Raw genomic sequence first — 19,324 nt, 5'->3', positions numbered from 1 at the left:
AAATTTGAATTTTTGATTCAACATCAATGATGTTTGCAATTTTAACAAAATACAAAATAACTTCATAAATACTCAATTAATCTACTCCAATTCTTCACATATAGCATTAAGTAATAAAAGTAAACCAATAGTAAACATTCATCAGACAAAGTGAGCTATGTAGCTAGATATTCTGTCCACAAACTAGGTAAGTTTTGTTACGAATTTTCGAACTTTTCCACAAAACAACTGAGAACATTAGCGACAAGAACTAATCAATTTTCCTTATATAATTTTAAAAATTGCTGGAAAATTGTCTGCTGCAGATTTTAATATAAATATTTGTGATATGTGAATTAGTACTTAATTAATAAATATATTATATATTGTAACTTGTGAAGACAATAAGAAATTTGCGTAACTTTTATTAGTCATAGCAAAAATCAGAAGGAAAATTCGGAAAAATAACCAGAATAAAGGAAAATTGTGAAAAATCATGATGCTGAATTTGAGAAAATTTTTGGTTGTCAAAAATTTGAGGTAATTAATTAAAATGTTAATCAATTCCATTTAATTTAATTAAAATATTCACACAGTATTCGTGGAATCTCGTCAGTAGTTCCAGACACCAACTTAAAAGATTTCAATGTTGTCAATGAGCCAATTCTAAGCTATAAGAAAGGATCGAAGGAACGAAAAGAATTGGAAGCTGCAATTAATGATGCAAAAAATAATATTGTGGATGTTCCAATTATGATTGCCGGAGAGGAAATTCGTACGAATGAAGCAAGATTCCAAGTTATGCCACATGATCATCAACATCAAATTGCTCGATTTTATTACGCTGACGAAAAGCTAATTCAAAAAGCAATTAGCAAGTGTACGGAAGCGCAGCAAAAATGGGACAAAACACCATTAAAAGAACGTGTTGAAATTTGGGATCGAGCAGCGGACTTGATGGCTGGAAAATATCGACAAAAATTAAATGCAGCAACAATGTTAGGTCAATCGAAAACAGCAATTCAAGCTGAAATTGACAGCGCAGCAGAACTGATTGATTTTGTACGTTTTAATGTTTTCTTCTTGAAAGAAAATGCAAAATTCCAGCCAATTAGTGAGGATATTAAGGTCACTAAGAATTCTGTTCGTTTTCGTGGAATTGACGGCTTCGTCGCTGCCGTCAGTCCATTTAATTTCACAGCAATTGGTGGTAATTTATCGTACACCCCAGCACTTATGGGTAATTCCGTTTTATGGAAGCCCTCAGATACAGCAATTTTATCAAATTGGGCAATTTATGAAATAATGCGCGAAGCAGGTAATTAATCATAATCATGTCATATGCTGCTGTCGTCAATATTTAATAAATTTTATTACTTTTTATCATTAAAGGCGTTCCAGAAGGTGTTGTAAACTTTGTACCATCAGACGGACCTGTTTTCGGTGATACAATAACAAAATCACCGTACTTGGCCGGAATTAATTTCACAGGTTCTGTTCCGTAAGTATATAAAAGCATTAATTACTATGTAAACATTATCTAAATTACTGATAAAAATTTTGTTGATATTTCTTTCTTATTTTTAGCACCTTTAATCGCTTGTGGAAACAAGTTGGTGAAAATATCAACAACTATATAAATTATCCGAAATTGATAGGCGAATGCGGAGGTAAAAATTATCATTTTGTACATCCATCAGCGGACGTTGACTCTGTCGTAGCAGGAACAATACGTTCATCATTTGAATATTGTGGACAAAAATGTTCAGCATGTTCACGCGCATATATTCCCGAGTCACTATGGCCAAAGATAAAGGAAGGATTATTGTCCGAACGTTCTAAATTAAAAGTCGGTGATGTTAGTGACTTTTCAACATTTATGGGTGCTGTAATAGATGAAAAAGCATTTAAACGTATTAGTTCATATATTGAACATGCCAAGAGTTCAAGTAATTTAGAAATTATTGGTGGCGGTGGATATGACTGCAGTAAAGGTTATTTCATTGAGCCAACGATTGTTCAGACAAAAGATCCATTGGATAAGATTATGGTTGAGGAAATTTTCGGACCATTATTGACAATTTATGTTTATGCTGACAAAGATCTTGATGCAACAATGAAACTTGTTGGAAGTTCAACACAATTTGCATTAACTGGTGCTGTTTTTGCTACTAATGAATCATTCTTAAAGCGTGCACTTGAGGAGTTTAAGATGACTGCCGGTAACTTTTACATTAATGATAAATCGACTGGAAGTGTTGTTGGACAACAGCCATTTGGTGGATCACGAATGAGTGGTACTAATGATAAGGCTGGCGGACCACAATACGTCACAAGATGGTCAACAGTTCAGTCTATTAAAGAGACTTTTGTTCCATTACGTGATATCGATTATCCATACATGCGTGAATAAAAAGGTTGGCACATCACTCTATTTAAGTATTAAGCTCGTACATATACTTTAAATTCACATGTTCTACTCATAAACAAAGCATATATAAACAGCTAGATTCTACGAATTTATGTCCCGTGAATCCTTATCTGCATTTTTCTGTTCCCGAAAATATCAGTAATATCAAAGAGAATTAACTAATTCATGTGCTACTTATTCTGCCCCATACTCGATAATAACACAAAAAAAAAAAATAATTTTTAAGTACTTAAAATTTCTCATATCTCAAAAAGATTTATTTCGAAAAAAGACTACATGCAATGAGACATGTTCCTTGGTTGTATATTATTATTTCATTTTTTTCTTTTGTTAAAAAATTTACAAGTATTAATAATGAAACTTACGTACTTAATTTTTTGGTTTTTACTCCTTAAAAATGGAAGTAAAGCTATGAAAAAAAAAACATTTTTTTTTATTATAATTTCATTAGAATTGGCTGTGTTTATCATTCAATGAAATAAAAAAATAAATCAGCATGCTGACCATTAAATGATTTTTCTTTATGTTACCAATATTAACATGATTCAATAAGAAAACGTGATTGGCAGGGATTGATGCTTGATTGACTTAGATTTTAGTGCTTTTTGAATTAATAAAATTTTTTTGCATCTTTTATTTGAGGGAAATTTTTTGAATTTGACAGGTTTTTGCGTCATTGAATAAAAAGCTTTTGCATCTTACAAAAATTGAAGTGGAGAGCTTTTGAAATTTAACGGAAATTTAAATTTCAAATATTTCGCATCTTCAAAAGAAGCGAAATGTTTTGAAATTTTAACGGAAATTAAAAATTCAAATATTTTGAATCTTCAAAAGAAGCGAAATGTTTTGAAATTTTAACGGTAATTAAAAATTCAAATATTTTGCATCTTCAAAATAAGCGAAATGCTTTGAAATTTTAACGGAAATTGAAAATTCAAATGTTTTGCATCTTCTTTTTAACGAAAAGCTTTGCATTAAAAGCTTTTGATTTAGTTTTATTGCGTCAGATTAAGCTTTCGCTTCAATTTCAAGCTTTTTTCTATTGAGTCAATAATTATGTATAAAGCATCGACGTAAAGCTTTTTTGATGCAAATTTTTAAGTAATTGAGGGATTTCCCACAAACCTGAAAGATGCCTAGACATAAACTAAAATAACCATCGACAATATCCTGAAAAGCTCTCATAAAAGAAGAAGAATCAATCCTTGCTAATGACTAAACATAGAAAATACTAATAATACAGCATAATAATTACAATAAAACGTTATTTAGTAGAGTCAAAAAAGGAAGAATAAAGAAAAAATCCAATTAAAATATAATAATAAATCCAATCCCAAAATCCGTGTATCAATAATGAAATGTATGATGAATGTAAAAGAAGAGGAAGAAAATAGAAGAAAAAAAAAAAATATGAAAACAAATTTTGAATTTCAAGCACCATAAATTGATAAAGCTTAATGCTTTATAATTTATTATGTAATAGACAATTTTTTTTTTATTTAAATTTTTCGTCATTTTTTTCTTGGTTTTGATTTTCTTTTAAAAAAGGGTTGTTCATTTTCACAATAAATGTTTTTTAATCATCAAAGGTTTTTTAAAGTTATGCCAAAAATGAAACATAAACATATTTTTTGACATTGAGTTTTTTTTTTGACTATAGTACGGAAACATTTCTTAAAAATTGTTAGTAAATAATCATTGTGAGTTGTTCAACATTAAAAAAAAAAGAATTCCTATAAATAATATTTATTTACAGCTATTTGCTATCGACATTCTCATTTACTTTTGCCTTACGTTCTGTAAATTTAAGATAGCTGAACAGATTGGCTGCGGATTTGTCTCATCTGGGAGCATTGCCATTGCTTCTTCGACAATTTTTTGCGGAAATATGTTACACAAATGATAGTGTAGACGACGTCTTTGTTCAAAAATTGAATAATTTATTTGTGGCTCTGAAGCGGATGTTGATGGAAGCAGATGATTATTTGCATTATTTGCCCAATTAATATTTGATGAGTTTGGTGCTGATGCTATTCTCATAACGTTCTGTACAATTAAAAAAAAATGTTTTTTTGAATTAATTCATTGCCAATAATGATGCAATTTGACTGACTGGATATAATCAATAATTCAATTAACAAATGCGCTACCAGTCGATGCATTCAAATGAGTTAGAAATAATAAAAATCAATTAATATGCTTACTTGATGCTCAAAGTGTGTTTGTGAAGCACTTCCAGTTAACGAATGTGATGCCGTCAATTGTTTATGAGCGGGTGATGAGGATAAAAACAAATCGGGATTTTGATTTTGTGCTGTTTGTGGCGCCATTGATGGATTATGATAACGTTGTTGTATTGGATATAATCGTGGATCGTATGGATTTAGAAGAGATAATTGCCTTTGTAGTTTCTTATGGAGATTCAATGTAATGTCCGAATTGTCAATATTTTGCTGTTGATTTGATAAATCTTGGATTTGTTGAGGCTGTTGCTGTTGTTGTTGTTGCGATTGACCTTGCTGATTCCATAGATTACTGTTGCTATAACTTACTGGCTTTTGTTGATACATTTCACGAGGTAGATTATCGATGCTATGTGATTTTGGAAATTGTTGCTGTTGTTGATGCAAATGTGGCATCAAATTATTTGTGGGCGATGTGCTTGCGGACAATGCCTGAACAGGCGCAAGTCGATACTGTTGAGGTGAATTCATTTGTTGTTGTGATAATGCTAAACTAGGTGGTGGAACTAAATGTTGTTGTGGATTGGGTAAATTTGACGTTGTTCTACACAGTGCTTGCTTACGATTATCTACTGGATTTCCCGACGATACGGAAGGAAAGTTACTGTTATTAACATTATTATTAAGTGGCACACTCAACGATTTCCCTTGAACTTGCTGCTTCTTAGAAGCTTCGCTATTACTCTTATAAAAATCTGATAATCTTTCCGCGACAGATTTGTGTGGCTGCAAACCGCGTTCCGGATGAAAAAATTTACACTTATTCCCGTAAGTGCATTTCTTCTTTGCGCCGTACGGACAAATTTGCTGGTCAATTTTTCTGCAATGACAATTTTAAATTAGTTAAGTTCTAGATACAATATTAAGGAATAACTTACTTTGGCTGAATTTTTAAGAAATTATCCAAAGTTGGTCCTATTTTTCCCATTGGATCATCAGGCGGCATAAAGCGGTCATTTACGAAAGAATACATTAAAATTCTTTGTTCGACTACCTTTTTAAATTCAGTGCTCTCTTGGAGTAAATCTCGATAGTTGTCATTGGATACAACAATTCCGTCATTTTCGACAGCCAGCTTAAGTATGTATCGATCATCATAACAGACCATACGTTTGCCATTCGTAAGACTTCTTGATGGTGTATAGACTAAAATTCGTTCCTTTTCCAATTCATGAAGTATTTCCTGATCCTTAATTGGATTATCAGGTCTGGCACTTTCCTTTCTCCATTTCGGTACAAAAACAGTTATATCCTTATGTCCACGTTGCTTGAACCAGTCAACACAAATGGCAATTCCACGACAACTGAATACTTCTTTATTTCCATGACTCATGGCAACATTAGATCCATCAATTACGATGGGACGAAGACTATTATCTTGATCATTGACGGATGCACTCTCATCACTAAGTTCGCTTTTAATATCTCCATAATCACATGCTAATATTATTTATATTCATAATATATATATTTTTTGAGCATTCGTAATGATGTGCGAACGTACGTAGAGTGTGGCAGTTAGTAAAGAGAAGAGAAGAGAAACAAAATAAACAACATATGAGAAAAAAAAGGTAGACGATACGCGATGGATACAACAAAAAAAAATAATAATATGAATAAAAACTAGTAATAACAACAATAATATGAAGAGTTAAGTTATTAAAGAAGAGAAAAAAAAAAGAGAAAAGATTTGTTCAAGGTGCATTTACCATTATTAGATCCGGATGTTGCGCCTAACTTAATAAGCTCAGCCAACAGCTCATTATTTGTTGGATTAACTAATCTCTTCAGTGCCTGCTGTACAAGACGTTCTGAATATCCTAATTTTAATGAAAATTCCAAATACTGGCGATAATTTGTCTAAAGTGGATGAGAAGAAAATAAAAAGATTTAAATGTACACATTAAATATAGAATATGATGATGAAACAGACGATGAAGTGTGTAGAGAGAAAAAGAAAAAAAGAAGAAACAACAACAACAATTCAACATTTGAGAAACAGATCCGGTTGTTGATGACGGAATTGAAAGAAGAAAAAAAAAAATTATATATACTTACCGAATTATTGTAATCGTCCACCAATTCTTGTCCTAATGTTTCCGAGACATTTCTGCTAACATTTACGTGAGGTGATGAGAATTGTGCCTCATTATCAGAATCGTAGCTTGAATCCTCATCGAAATGATCCACCTTTTTATCGCACAACATGAATGTAGTCAAAGTCAGCCAGGCAACAATAATAAAATAAATGGGAAAAAGAGAAAATGAATTGATCTAATTTACAATGTTTTTAAGTACATCCGGAATCGATTTTTCTCTCTTTTTTATTTTTGTGTGTGCTTCGATTTTCAACTAATTGCTTCCAACTTTTCTTATAAACAAACAAAATTTCACTGATTACGGATATTCACTGTGTTTTGGCTGTTGCTGTCTATATCCGTAATCGAATTTTTTTTAACACACTAAAGACTAGTGAAAATTTTTTTTTGTACAAAACACAAATTTGGAATTTTTCACAATTTAATTGGAATTTTCATTATACCTCTTTTGAAAACGAGGATATCTTGCTTTGTTGACTTATCTTTTCAGTCATATGGATTAATTTAAATTATTTTATCACTACTTTACTAGCTTAATCACTAACTTCTTTCTAGCTGAGCATATAGCAAATAAAGTATACACAATACACAAATGTGCAATCCATGTCTGTTATGTTATTTTGTATGTGAGCATGGAAAATGATTTTGAATTTTTAATTGTCGTTATTTAAATTCTGTTCCATGGAAAATTTACACATTTAAAATTTGAAATCGACCGTTATTTTTTGCAAGTTCACTGAAATCCTTAATTACAGTGCATTTCCTGATCATTTATATCCTGGATCTCATTTATTACTAATATATTGCCCTTCTCTTCAAGTTAAACCTACATTCATTCAATATTTCAAGACTTTTAATACATCCAGTAACATCGGAACTCACCCTAAACAACATTTGCCGCAAAAAATAAACACAAAAATTCGTGAATTTAATTTTTAATAAAATCGCAGTAAAAATGGCAGAAGAAGAGCAAGTAAGTTATTTAACATCATTGCTGCATACTAAGGACTATTTTAACAATAAATTTACCTTGTTACAGCTACCTATTGCAGTCAAAGAACCTCTCGATTTAATACGTTTAAGTTTGGATGAAAAAATCTATGTAAAACTCAGAAACGAGCGGGAACTGCGCGGTGTATTACATGTAAGTACTAACTAAATACCTAATTAATTCATGCTGAGTGCTTTCCACGACAATTTAAACTAATTAAATAATTCCTCATACAGGCATTTGATCAGCATTTAAATATGGTCCTTTCGGAAGCAGAGGAGACAATTACACAGATTGAGATCGATGAGGAGACATATGAGGAAGTGTACAAAACAACAAAGAGAACGATACCTTTTCTGTTCATTCGAGGCGATGGAGTCATTTTAGTTAACACATCCAGAAATTTTCATTAAATTATTTATGGAATTGCTTGTCCTATAATTAAAATACTGAACACTTCTCATCATAATACAAATAATTGTTTTAAGGAACAGAATATTTAGGGCTTTTAGTATGTTATTCAGCATGTTATTTACAGGTCATCTAAATAATTTGCAGATTTTTTTTATTGACCATAAATCAGAACATCCAGTACTGATTTCTAACTAATTAATCCAGAACATCTCGCATGTCATTTAAAATTTGCCTAATCATCCAGCATGGAAATAGTCAGTTAATACCAGCTAATTCTAGATCATGTAAAACAGAAAACAGATGTTTTGACATAAAAATACCAAATTTTTCAGATAAACTAGGAAAAGTGAATGACTCACTAAGTTGGCGTACGTAGCATGTGATAAAGTCATAAGAAACTCTTCGTCTTCATTCGTTACAGTAAGTAAGTTAAATAAATTATATAAATTACTTCCGTATAAAGTTCCTCGCAATGTTTTTGACCCTTGTTCAGGCATACACGCTTTTTAAAGTAATTAAAGATAATAACTGGAAATGTAGAGTAACTTCCAAAAGTTTTGATGTTTTAAGATATGTCATGTAGCATATTACATTTAAGGACACAACGGTCACTTTGAATTGAAAGATATCCAAAACTTCCGGAAGTCACTCAGATTTTTGCGAAACTTCCGAACATTTCCTGACTGTCTACGTCATGCATCATTAAACGTTTTATCCGCATGCTTAAAACAAGCAAGTAAGAAGCAATAAAAACAATTGGGGGAATTAAGAAGGCTTGACGTAAAACAACATTGTTTTTAGTTCAGGAACTAACCAGTAAGAACTGGAATATTTGTTATTGTTTTACAAAAGCACATGCACTAGCATCTTAGTAGAGATGTTTAACTTTACTTTTATCGCAAACGTGCTCTACTAAAATATCTAGTATTTAATATCACTTCTTTAGGATTTATTGCCCTTGTGTCTATGCATTTCTTTTTGAAAAAAATACTCTCTAGAAATCGAGGTGCTGTAAATAAAGAGAATATCTAGTGACACTAGATGTTGTAAATTTTCATTAATATGAGGCTGCTCTAATTTATTCAATGTATGACAATAACATCATATTTTCGTTATCTTTCACAATAGTAAGAAAGTATTTCGACATAAAAGAGTTAAAAGACTCAACTAATGTCACGAGATAAAGCAAAGCGGAAGGTTGTTAGCATAATTTTCGTATGCTGTGATGCAGGGGTTTGATGAAAATTTTGTTTTTGTTAGTAAACATCTGATTTTGTGATGATAAGACTTAGTTGATCTAACTCAGTGGTTGGCAACCTTTTCTTTTCGCGGCACACCTTGATGATAAGCCTCAATTGAAACCACACACGACAAAATTTTTTGGATGATCTAATTTGTCATTAAAACAAAGTTGTTTACTCCCGAAAACCACAAATCGGTTAATCAATCAGAAATCCGACCCAAGGTCAGTGTGACTGACGTGGTATTGAGTTCGGTTTGAATCCAACATCATTCGAGAATCACGTCGGCCTTGATTTCAGATCGATTAACCGACTTGTGCTATTTGGGATTACACTTGTTATTCATGATCCTAATTACCCGATCGGCACATATTGAAATGCTGCCACCACGGCGACGAGTCGGTCGTATACTCAAAGCCAAGTGGCAGCCACTTGTGGCAACATTTCAATTTGTGCCGATCGGGTTAGAAGGCACTTTAAGCTGACCCTTTCGCTAGTCAACGAACCTAGCTTTGGCTGACGAAGTTATTTACAAAATGAGCTAAATTGGTTCAGCCGAGATATGCTACAGAGATCATGGGATCATAGCATTGCCTAGCGAGAGTTGAGCAATATGTTAGCACTAGATAGAGAAGAAGACTTAAATGTGGTTGATGCCACACTTACTATCAACCCCAGGTAGCTCAGTAGGTAAGAGCACTTGACACGTAATCGAGAGGGCGTGGGTTCGAGTCTCACTTGGGCTTTATTGTGTTCTTATTTGGAATCTTAGAATGATTAAGGTTCCGAACATCCTTGCAAGAATTTGATCAATTTGGACAATTGAGAATATCACTAACTCAGTAAAAAGCTCATCCGAATAAAATTTCCAAGTTTTCATCGCTGCGCCTAAAACAAAACGTAACTACATCCACAGCAAAAACAATATGTGTCGTTGGCTTTGTTGCACATTTAGTTTCCTTCCTATTTGTCATATCAAAAAGCGATTAGCAAACAATTATTAAAATTTGCATCAGACGGGAATGTAAACATATCTCATTATAATATATACGCCATACATAGAACTTTACCGGGCAAGTTTTTTGATGACTTCAAAAAAATAATCTCACACATTTTTCCTTTTCCATTGAAGTTTTGATGAGCGTACAGCAGGTGGAATTGAAGAAGATAAGCGAGAATATTTTCATTGTGTGTTGCATTGTGACACTAAGTCATATTCATAAATTATGAGAATAACGACACAATCAAACAAATCATTATTGTTGACTTCAAGTTTGTAGTAAGTCAGACAAAAATACAGAACTTTTTGCGACATCTCTCATTAGCTCCTCGATTTTCAAACGATAAAGTCGGAAAAATTATTTAAGATTTTACTGGATTAAGAATTTTTACAGTATTTAAAGGAACTTAAGCAATATTCAAGTTTTAAAAGAAGCTTTCTGAGAAAAAAAAGCTCTTGAAGAACTTTTATTGTTCGGAGATGTGAAATAATTAATTAAAGTGAATACTGAAAGAAATTTAAACAATTTTTGAAGTTTTTACAAAGAATTGAATTGAAATTTAAAAGTATTAAGCAGTGCAGAGGGAATAAAGTACAAGGTGAGTTTGGGATGAAGAATTCAAAGCTTTTTCATACAACTGAGCTTTTGAGAAAACAACAATAAAGCTACAACTATACTTTTGGGAAATATTGAAGTTTTTTGATTATTAGTCATCGAACTACTTTGGATCATGGAACTACTGGAGGATTAGAATTCTACATAGTTCTAAGCCAAAGATTCTTAGCTTTGAAATCCAAAATTATGAAGATATTAAGAGTCAGAGTTGCAAAACAACAAACTGAGACACCTGTCACAGGCAAAAACCGCACAATTTATAGATAATTTATATGGTTTTTCCTTCAAGTTTGTACTGTTTTTTCTTCAAAACCATACAAATTATCAAGAAATTGTACGGTTTTTGCCTGTGACAGGTGCTTGTTTTGCAACTCTGATTAAGATCAAAGTCGACCGAGAAGAGTTAACTTCAAGAATTAATTTAGAATTAATAGATAGCAGTATTAATAGATAGCAGAATTAATAGATACTTAAAATTGATTCGATATCATGTCATTAAAAATCTACATGTCAGTTCAGTGGTCATCAACCTTAGTTCAAACCTTATTGATTGATTGATTGACTCATAATCAGTCAATTTATTAGTGATGCATCGTGTTCATACTGCATCTAAGTAGACATTATACTTAGAATTAAGTAATTGCTGTTTAGTAAGATTGAGCTAATCAGTTGCCCAATGCCAAGCAGATGACACTGTTATTGTAATATACTGTATGGCCTGGTAAATAAAATTTAAATGCATTTGGTTCAGGATACTCTTCAGGCACAAGTTGATAACTTTATTAATTTTAATAGAATTCAAAGATTACTTTCTGTGAATTTAATGTGCTGCTAAGTCTTCAAAATTTCAATTAGTTAGACTAGATAGATTTGAACTCGAACAGCACACCGTGTTGCATCTGACGGTTGATTTTGAAAACCCGTAGCCCAAGTATTGAGTATGGATAAAGCATCTAAATCTCTGTTAAAACAAAGTCAGCTGAGAATCTAAGGAGGCATTCATTTGTTACAAAATGACGAAATTCTCAGAATTTCCATTGTTTTAATCAGACTAATTGTCCGGCTTATCACAATCTTTAAGCTTCACAGATCAACTAGCAAATTTCTCAAAAAAAGCAAAAAAACTTTCCTAGACAGTCAAAATCCAATTAAAATCTAATCATTCGGTGAAATTGCAAATTTACCGAAACGTAACCTGGGGAAATACTAAGATCACCTTAATGAAATGTAAATATTGTTAATAAAACATTAAATGGATCTTTATCATAAATTGTGATCTTGTTGATGTTTTTATTAATATTATTTGATATATCAGCCATTGTTTTGACACTTGCCATGTGAATTTGAGTTTGCAAATGTACGAACATGCATAAGTTTGTAGTCACTAACAGTAAATTTCCTCTTTTATTTACTAGCTTGTGACAAGCTCTCTAATTCGAATGCAAACTTTAAAAACTGAATGAAAATTATTTTTTCATAGCCTATTCTGATTTAAAACTATTAAATTAAAAGAGTGAATTTGTTCTGAAAAGAGCTTATTATTGAGTGAATAGAAGCACATGACTAGTAGCACGTTTTTGTTGATAGGTGTAGGACATTGGATGTTGATCAGTTTTAAGATTGAAAATTTGATAATTTGGATTGTTTGCAAATATATTTTGGTTATTTCAAAGGTTACTTTGATTGATTTATTGAATTGAGACTCTAGATTCTGATTCTATACATTAATCATAGTCAGAATCACCCTAGATACTTCCCTGCATCAAACTAATAATAATCTGAATTTATTTTCCAAACCTGTCTTTCGTTAATTCATTTAATTTTCCTCATGACGTTCAACGTTAATGATTTTTCTTTTCTATTACATTTTAATGATGTTACATGTGACATTAAACAATAAATCTCATTGAAACTGCCAACATTCATAGAGATATTGTTATTTGTTCAAGTTCAATATCATGGGAGCTTTCTAAAGAACATCAAGCATACATATTTATTCTTATCATTATTTAAACTTCCAGTAGATAATAAACATCAACAAAAAGATGCATAGCGGGTTTCACGGTGATGATGAAAATCATCAAAAGAAGGATGTGGTCGATACAGCATCAATTAGAGAAAAAGTCAAATTAGCAAGATCTGAAAAATGGAGAATCTTAAAAAATATTATTGTTGTGTCAGTCGCATTTATGGTACAATTTACTGCATTTCAAGTAAGTACAAAAATCAAATAAACAAACAGTTAAGTAACATCTGGTTATAACTGAAATAAACTATAGGGAACTGCAAATTTACAATCGTCAATCAACTCGAAAGATTCGCTGGGAACAATCAGTTTAGCTGCGATTTATGGATCTCTTGTGGTGTCGTGCATCTTCCTTCCGACGTTACTGATTCGCAAGTTTACAGTCAAATGGGCATTGTTCTTCAGTATGCTGTGTTATGCGCCGTATATTGGGGCACAGTTCTATCCAAAGTTTTATACTCTGATTCCGGTAAGTCAACTGACAATTCTGTTTGTAGTTCTTAGTTCAAATAAAGATTCGGTCAAGAACCGCAGGGCTTATAGTTCTTCCAAGACTACAAGCTTGCATTCTTAGTCTGCAAACCTGCAATTTGGAACGAACTCTAGTTCCTATCCTGTATAATACAATTCAATTCCCTTCCACTTAGGCTGGAATCCTCGTTGGTTTGGGTGCAGCACCTATGTGGGCTTCTAAAGCCACATACCTTACACAACTCGGACAAGTGTATGCAAAGCTAACAGAACAGTCAGTTGAGGCAATTATAGTCAGATTCTTTGGATTCTTCTTCTTGGGTATGCAATAATAACCATATGCTTGCTACATACAGTAATCTAATAAATCAATTTCACAGCATGGCAGAGCGCAGAGCTTTGGGGAAATTTAATATCAAGTTTGGTGCTATCATCTGGTGCACATGGAGGTGGCGGAAGTGGAGCTTCTAATTATTCTGATGATGAATTAGATTTATGTGGTGCTAATTTCTGTGTTGAGGAACTTCATGACAATGCAAACTTACAGAGACCTCCAGATAGTGAAATATTTGAAATATCAATCATTTACTTGACATGTATTGGAGTTGCTGTAGCTATAATTGCGATATTTATGGATCCTTTGTCACGTTATGGTGAAAGACGTCGTGGATCTGTATCAGCACAAGAAACATCAGGCATACAACTATTGGCGGCAACATTCAGGCAGATGAAAAAACCAAATCAGCAGCTTCTCATTCCACTTACTGTTTTCATTGGTATAGAACAAGCATTCATCGGTGCTGACTTTACACAAGTAAGTATTCTTATTTTTGGATGTAAAATTTTTAATGTCTATTTATGTTTCTGACTGACAGGCATATGTTTCATGTGCATTAGGCATACATCAAATAGGTTACGTAATGATTGTATTCGGTGTAGTCAATGCAATTTGTTCGATTATTTTCGGTACGATCATGAAGTATACAGGCCGATTTGTAATCATTATCTTCGGAACTGTCGTACATATGGGAATATTTACATACATCTTATTCTGGCGCCCACATCCTGACCATAAATTTGTATTTTTCCTAATTAGTGGATTATGGGGAGTTTCAGATGCTGTGTGGCAGACACAAATTAATGGTAATATTCATGCTGACCTGATTGCTTTTAAACATAACATTTAAATATTATTCACAGGTATTTATGGAGCATTATTCAGACGTAATAAAGAGGCAGCATTCTCAAATTATCGATTATGGGAATCAGTTGGCTTTGTTATTGCATATGTCTACTCAACATTGATATGTACAAGTATGAAACTTTATATTGTAATAACAGTATTAGCAGTCGGAACAATTTGTTACATTATCGTAGAAATTAGACATTTGAGAAAGGTAAAATGAAAAGTCACATTGGAGGAGATTAATGTGCTTATTGTCAATTCCAATTTTCCCACACATACAGGAACGAAAACAAAAAGAGCTTGAAAAGAAACTTGAACAGCCAAACAATCAATTGCCAATTGAACCAACGAGACGAATTGATGACGAGACAGACGATGAGAAAGATGAATTGGAAGAAGATATTGTAGTTACTCATTTGTAGGACAGAACTTTATTATAAAAAATAGATAAGATTTAGATTCTACAAAAGTAATATGTTAATTGAATTAATTGTTAATTATTTATATAAGTATGTATAAGTACTTAAGGCATCGATAACTTAGTTTCCATTGCACTAGGTTGAGAAATTTTAACTAGATTGAGGGGGTCATTTATAAATTACGTACAATACTTAAGAGGTGTAGTGGAAGCAAATCCTTGGTTTTGAGATGTGCAACATTCTAGGGCTTATTTCGGAAGAGGAAGAGTGTTTGAGGTCAACAATTCCCCTACCCTAGTTTTGGAAATGAATCTTTATTTTGTTAGGGTTTTTCATGAAGAAAATCCCGAACAACCCCGTTCTTACTTGGTGACGACCCTGGTGACAGTCAGGGATTTATACAAGAAGAAGTTGTTGGAAATTTGAGGTTAGGTTCATTCCCCTTCCACCTAATCCTATTTGGACAAAATTCAAGACAAAATCTTGAAAACCCCTAAATTTTAGATTATTTAGAAATTGTAACCAATACCACCCTTTCTACGAGGCAGGATTAGACCCCGTGCTTGACTAAACATAATCAGACCCAATGCTTGAGTACACACAATCACCTTAAAATCTCAGTTTATAATGGACATCATTCATGAAGGACTCATTGATAAGAGGCTTCATTTGTGATCCTTTCCTGAGCAAGAAGGGACATTATTTATGAACCGCTAAGTAATAGACTCCATTTATGATCGACCACTAAGTAATGAACATCATTTATGAGCGACCCCTAAGTAAGGGACATCATTTATGAACGAACTCTAACTAAGGGACATCATTTATGAACAACCCCTAATTAAGGCACATCATGTATGAACGACCCTTAAGTAAGCGACATCATTTATAAACGACCCCTAACCTATTTTCAACAGTAATTTAGATAATGAAAATTGTAAATCAAATCTACTTTTCATTGAGATGATTTTAGGAACTATGAGTCATTTTTATAGTTTCCGCACGACTATGATAATAATATTATTAAATAATGATACAAATCGTAATGATAATAATAAATAATAATTGCAATATATGAACTTACAATTCACTTCTAAATTTATCACTTAGTTTTTTAAATTTTTCATTAACACAAAATGTGTAATTAAAATACCAAATGCTGTTCGCATCTTTACAGGCACCATGACATCATGAATCAATTAATCTATAAACAATCTCAGTTTCGTTTGAGGTATTTCTCTTAATGCTTTGTTTTGGCTTTTTTATTGTCTATCGCATGGCGTGTCTCTATATGATTATTTCTATCGCTCGATCGAGATTTTTTGATTTTTTTCACTTCATTTTCAATCGCAATCTGTGCTGATTGATTCAATTTTACCTGTGGTTGAGACGGAATTTTCTTTATATCCTTTGTAGGTGGATTTTTTCTCGAATCTGATGATCTTGATGGATGCACATTTGGATCATTTAAATTTTTCGGTACTTTAAACGATGAATTTGGTTTAAATCCTCCACTTGTCGGTAATTGCCTTGTCATTGGTAGTGACGTTGATGATGAAAATTGCTTGCCAGATGTGACTGGTGTGATATTTGAAACATTTGATGTGGTTGGAAACGTTTTTGCTGCTTCTGGTTTTATTGTTGTGGTATCGGGAAGTGATAATTCGAGTTCTTCTGCTGCCTGAGTTGTCATGTAATGGAAGTTTTAATTTATTAGGTTAATCTGATAGGAAAGAACAGGAAGTCTTGCGATGGATAGGCTTAGGACATTGTAATGCTTAATTTTGAGTGAATCTAACATCAAACTGGTCTTAGACTTGGTGCGTCTTATTTGACTAGTTGTATGTCTAGTCCTAAAGACGACTAATGCTGTTAAGGCCTTAAGATAAATAGCTGTGTATATGCATTACTAATGATAATTTAACGAGATAGTGCTTGCCAGATCTCCCGACCGAACATAGAACTACAGATAATAGTGGGATCCGAACCACTCTTTTGATGATATTTCTGCCTGTAGCTTAAAAAAGAAGGCTGTGAGCTGCGTTTCGACAGAATGTGATTCGAAAAAGGACAAGTGAAAAATTTTTCCTGCTGAGTCTCGAACCCACGATCGCTGAGTCGGTGTATGATAAACAAGTCCCGAATAATCATACCACTACGACACCGAGTCACTGCGACTCACATAAGTAGACATACAATTAGTCAAATAAAAGCGTATCCATTTGAGACAAATATTCAAGCCGTTCACGTATTGTGTCCAATATTAAGTATGTAAGTGATAAACTCTTTACCGAATCCTATAAATGTAAATTCACACATACCTTCCTCTTCCTCCTCTTTTTATCACGACTGCTTATATGAATCACAAAGAACGTGTAAGTAAACAATATCAATGCGGGCACGAGAACCTTTAAAATAAAATTGAAAACAAGAAGTTTTAGGAATATGATATTAACTCATCATTATATCATACTCACCCCGGCTAATATTGTTGTTTTCCTTTGAATAACATGATACAAAGCCAAGCACATGAGCGATAAAAAAATTATTATAGCAATTGATCTTCCTGTTTGTTTACGCTCCTCCTACATTGAAAATATTTTCATATAAAATTTTTTGTATACCTTTACGCTTTTTCATTAATGACTTACTCTTGCTATTTCAGTCTCTTCTTCGACTTTCTCCTCTTCCGGGATTGGCGGGCACTAGAATGAGAAATTGATTCAGGATAAACAACCAAGATTCTTAATTATCATTAAGTAGAGCAGACTGTGGACAAACTGTGTTTCACGGCATTTTGGAAATGCCATAAACAGTATGTCGTTTGCGGTTCTGGTCGAGGCTTATCACCAAGGTGTAGCGTGAAAACTAAAGATTGACCACCGCTGAAGTAGAATAAGAATTTTTTTTGCTTCAGAAATTGTTCAAGGATACGGAACCAATCAGTTCTGCTTAATTTTTCCGATTCTTTTCCACCAAGATACTGTTAATTAAGCACTGCTTAATAAGACCTCAAAATGTCAAAAAAGTCAATCATTTATTGAAAATTCAACTCAAAATTAATTTGATTGATTTAATTGGAATACTAAAGCAGTTCAACAAACTTAGTTGCCTTAAATCTTTTCACAGAATATAATATAATTATGACCGACAGAAATGTAGCACAAACAGATGATGAAATGATGAAATTTTCATGAATAGAATGGAGGAATTTAAATGTTTTCAGGAAAAAAACAAGTCGTTTGAACTTCCAAACCAACAGAGAGTTGGATCATTGCTAATAATATGAAGATCTTTGTGGATTATTCTAGATTATAGATAACTTTTCACATTTAGTTCATGTAACGGCCATTTTTGCCAGGAACTTCAATATTTAGCATCTTGAAAGACTCAAATGAGAAATGTTTTGTCTTGATTTTGTTAAGGCTCTCTCACTACTGTCGAGGTTCTGTCACTACTGTCGAGATACTTTAATGACGCCTTCGTGCGATTGAGTAGACAAAAGACGTTATAACAGGTCCGAGGCAAGTCAATGTCCAGTTAATGACTGTGCAGTTCAAATTTATTTTTGTCTAGTCGGAGTGGACATGTATCCACAACAGATTCGATAAGGAATTTTTCTCATTTGTGTCACTTGGATATTGTGTTGTCTGATTTGACCAGAATCATGGGTATCGAGCCATATATAGACCATCCGTATGTGTGAGAGTAAGGCTTCTGTGGCCGAGTGGTTAGACAACAGACCGAATATCTTTATCACTTCTACTGTGAGTGCGTGGGTTCAATTCCCACCAAAGACTGATCTCTAACTTATTATACAGGGCCTTGTTAATATGATAAGGATTCCCACAATGCTCACTACACATTATTTGGTATCAAATTTCAACATTTGTTCATAATATGATAAATTTTCACGTACCACAACATTATTATTGTTAATACTACTGCTAATATGACTTTTTGGTATTACATTGCTGGTTGAACTAATCAGAATTGCTGACATTTTGTTAACATGCTCTACACTTTCTCTCAAAAGTGGATCAATTAAAACACTCAACTTTAAGAACAATTAAAAGCACGAAAAGGCAATAAATTCCAATTTAAATTTAATCTCTGTTATAAAGTCCCCTTCCGTTTTTGAAATATCACTGAAGTTTAAAAATATAAAGAATTTCAGTGTGAATTACGCGATTGCTTCGAGAATACTG

The 19,324-nt window shown here is 32.8% G+C and overlaps 5 protein-coding genes across 5 annotated transcripts; 3 read left to right on the top strand and 2 right to left on the bottom strand.

Annotated features, from left to right (window-relative positions):
• The first annotated feature begins 235 nt into the window (after positions 1-235).
• P5CDh1 (delta-1-Pyrroline-5-carboxylate dehydrogenase 1) lies at positions 236-3,741 on the top strand. Its single transcript, XM_070642420.1, has 4 exons — positions 236-519; positions 576-1,297; positions 1,372-1,480; positions 1,567-3,741. Exons 1-4 carry the CDS (start codon positions 476-478, stop codon positions 2,390-2,392), a joined length of 1,701 nt encoding a protein of 566 aa, XP_070498521.1. The 5' UTR covers positions 236-475; the 3' UTR covers positions 2,393-3,741.
• A 399-nt stretch (positions 3,742-4,140) lies between these two features.
• Positions 4,141-7,348, bottom strand: LOC139092126 (probable ribonuclease ZC3H12C). The gene is made up of 6 exons (XM_070642419.1): positions 7,196-7,348; positions 6,712-6,843; positions 6,363-6,513; positions 5,532-6,093; positions 4,615-5,473; positions 4,141-4,456 (listed from the first exon to the last, which is right to left on the bottom strand). Exons 1-6 carry the CDS (start codon positions 7,244-7,246, stop codon positions 4,190-4,192), a joined length of 2,022 nt encoding a protein of 673 aa, XP_070498520.1. The 5' UTR covers positions 7,247-7,348; the 3' UTR covers positions 4,141-4,189.
• A 271-nt stretch (positions 7,349-7,619) lies between these two features.
• On the top strand, positions 7,620-8,239 carry LSm3 (U6 snRNA-associated Sm-like protein LSm3). The gene is made up of 3 exons (XM_070642421.1): positions 7,620-7,725; positions 7,792-7,896; positions 7,980-8,239. Exons 1-3 carry the CDS (start codon positions 7,708-7,710, stop codon positions 8,154-8,156), a joined length of 300 nt encoding a protein of 99 aa, XP_070498522.1. The 5' UTR covers positions 7,620-7,707; the 3' UTR covers positions 8,157-8,239.
• Positions 8,240-10,787: 2,548 nt separating this feature from the next.
• LOC139092216 (UNC93-like protein) lies at positions 10,788-16,179 on the top strand. The gene is made up of 8 exons (XM_070642542.1): positions 10,788-10,997; positions 13,036-13,227; positions 13,294-13,509; positions 13,688-13,832; positions 13,892-14,325; positions 14,387-14,654; positions 14,712-14,908; positions 14,979-16,179. Exons 2-8 carry the CDS (start codon positions 13,060-13,062, stop codon positions 15,117-15,119), a joined length of 1,569 nt encoding a protein of 522 aa, XP_070498643.1. The 5' UTR covers positions 10,788-10,997; positions 13,036-13,059; the 3' UTR covers positions 15,120-16,179.
• On the bottom strand, positions 15,125-19,302 carry LOC139092217 (uncharacterized). Its single transcript, XM_070642543.1, has 5 exons — positions 19,036-19,302; positions 17,768-17,821; positions 17,594-17,701; positions 17,438-17,524; positions 15,125-16,797 (listed from the first exon to the last, which is right to left on the bottom strand). Exons 1-5 carry the CDS (start codon positions 19,117-19,119, stop codon positions 16,357-16,359), a joined length of 774 nt encoding a protein of 257 aa, XP_070498644.1. The 5' UTR covers positions 19,120-19,302; the 3' UTR covers positions 15,125-16,356.
• Between the last annotated feature and the right edge of the window lie 22 nt (positions 19,303-19,324).

The sequence above is a fragment of the Chironomus tepperi genome, unplaced genomic scaffold (genome assembly GCF_022539635.2).
Source record: "Chironomus tepperi strain 1889 unplaced genomic scaffold, CSIRO-AGI_Ctep_v1 contig_298, whole genome shotgun sequence".
Lineage (NCBI taxonomy): Eukaryota > Metazoa > Arthropoda > Insecta > Diptera > Chironomidae > Chironomus > Chironomus tepperi.
Note: the sequence above shows the minus strand (reverse complement) of the source record. Positions and strands in the feature narration are given on the sequence as shown.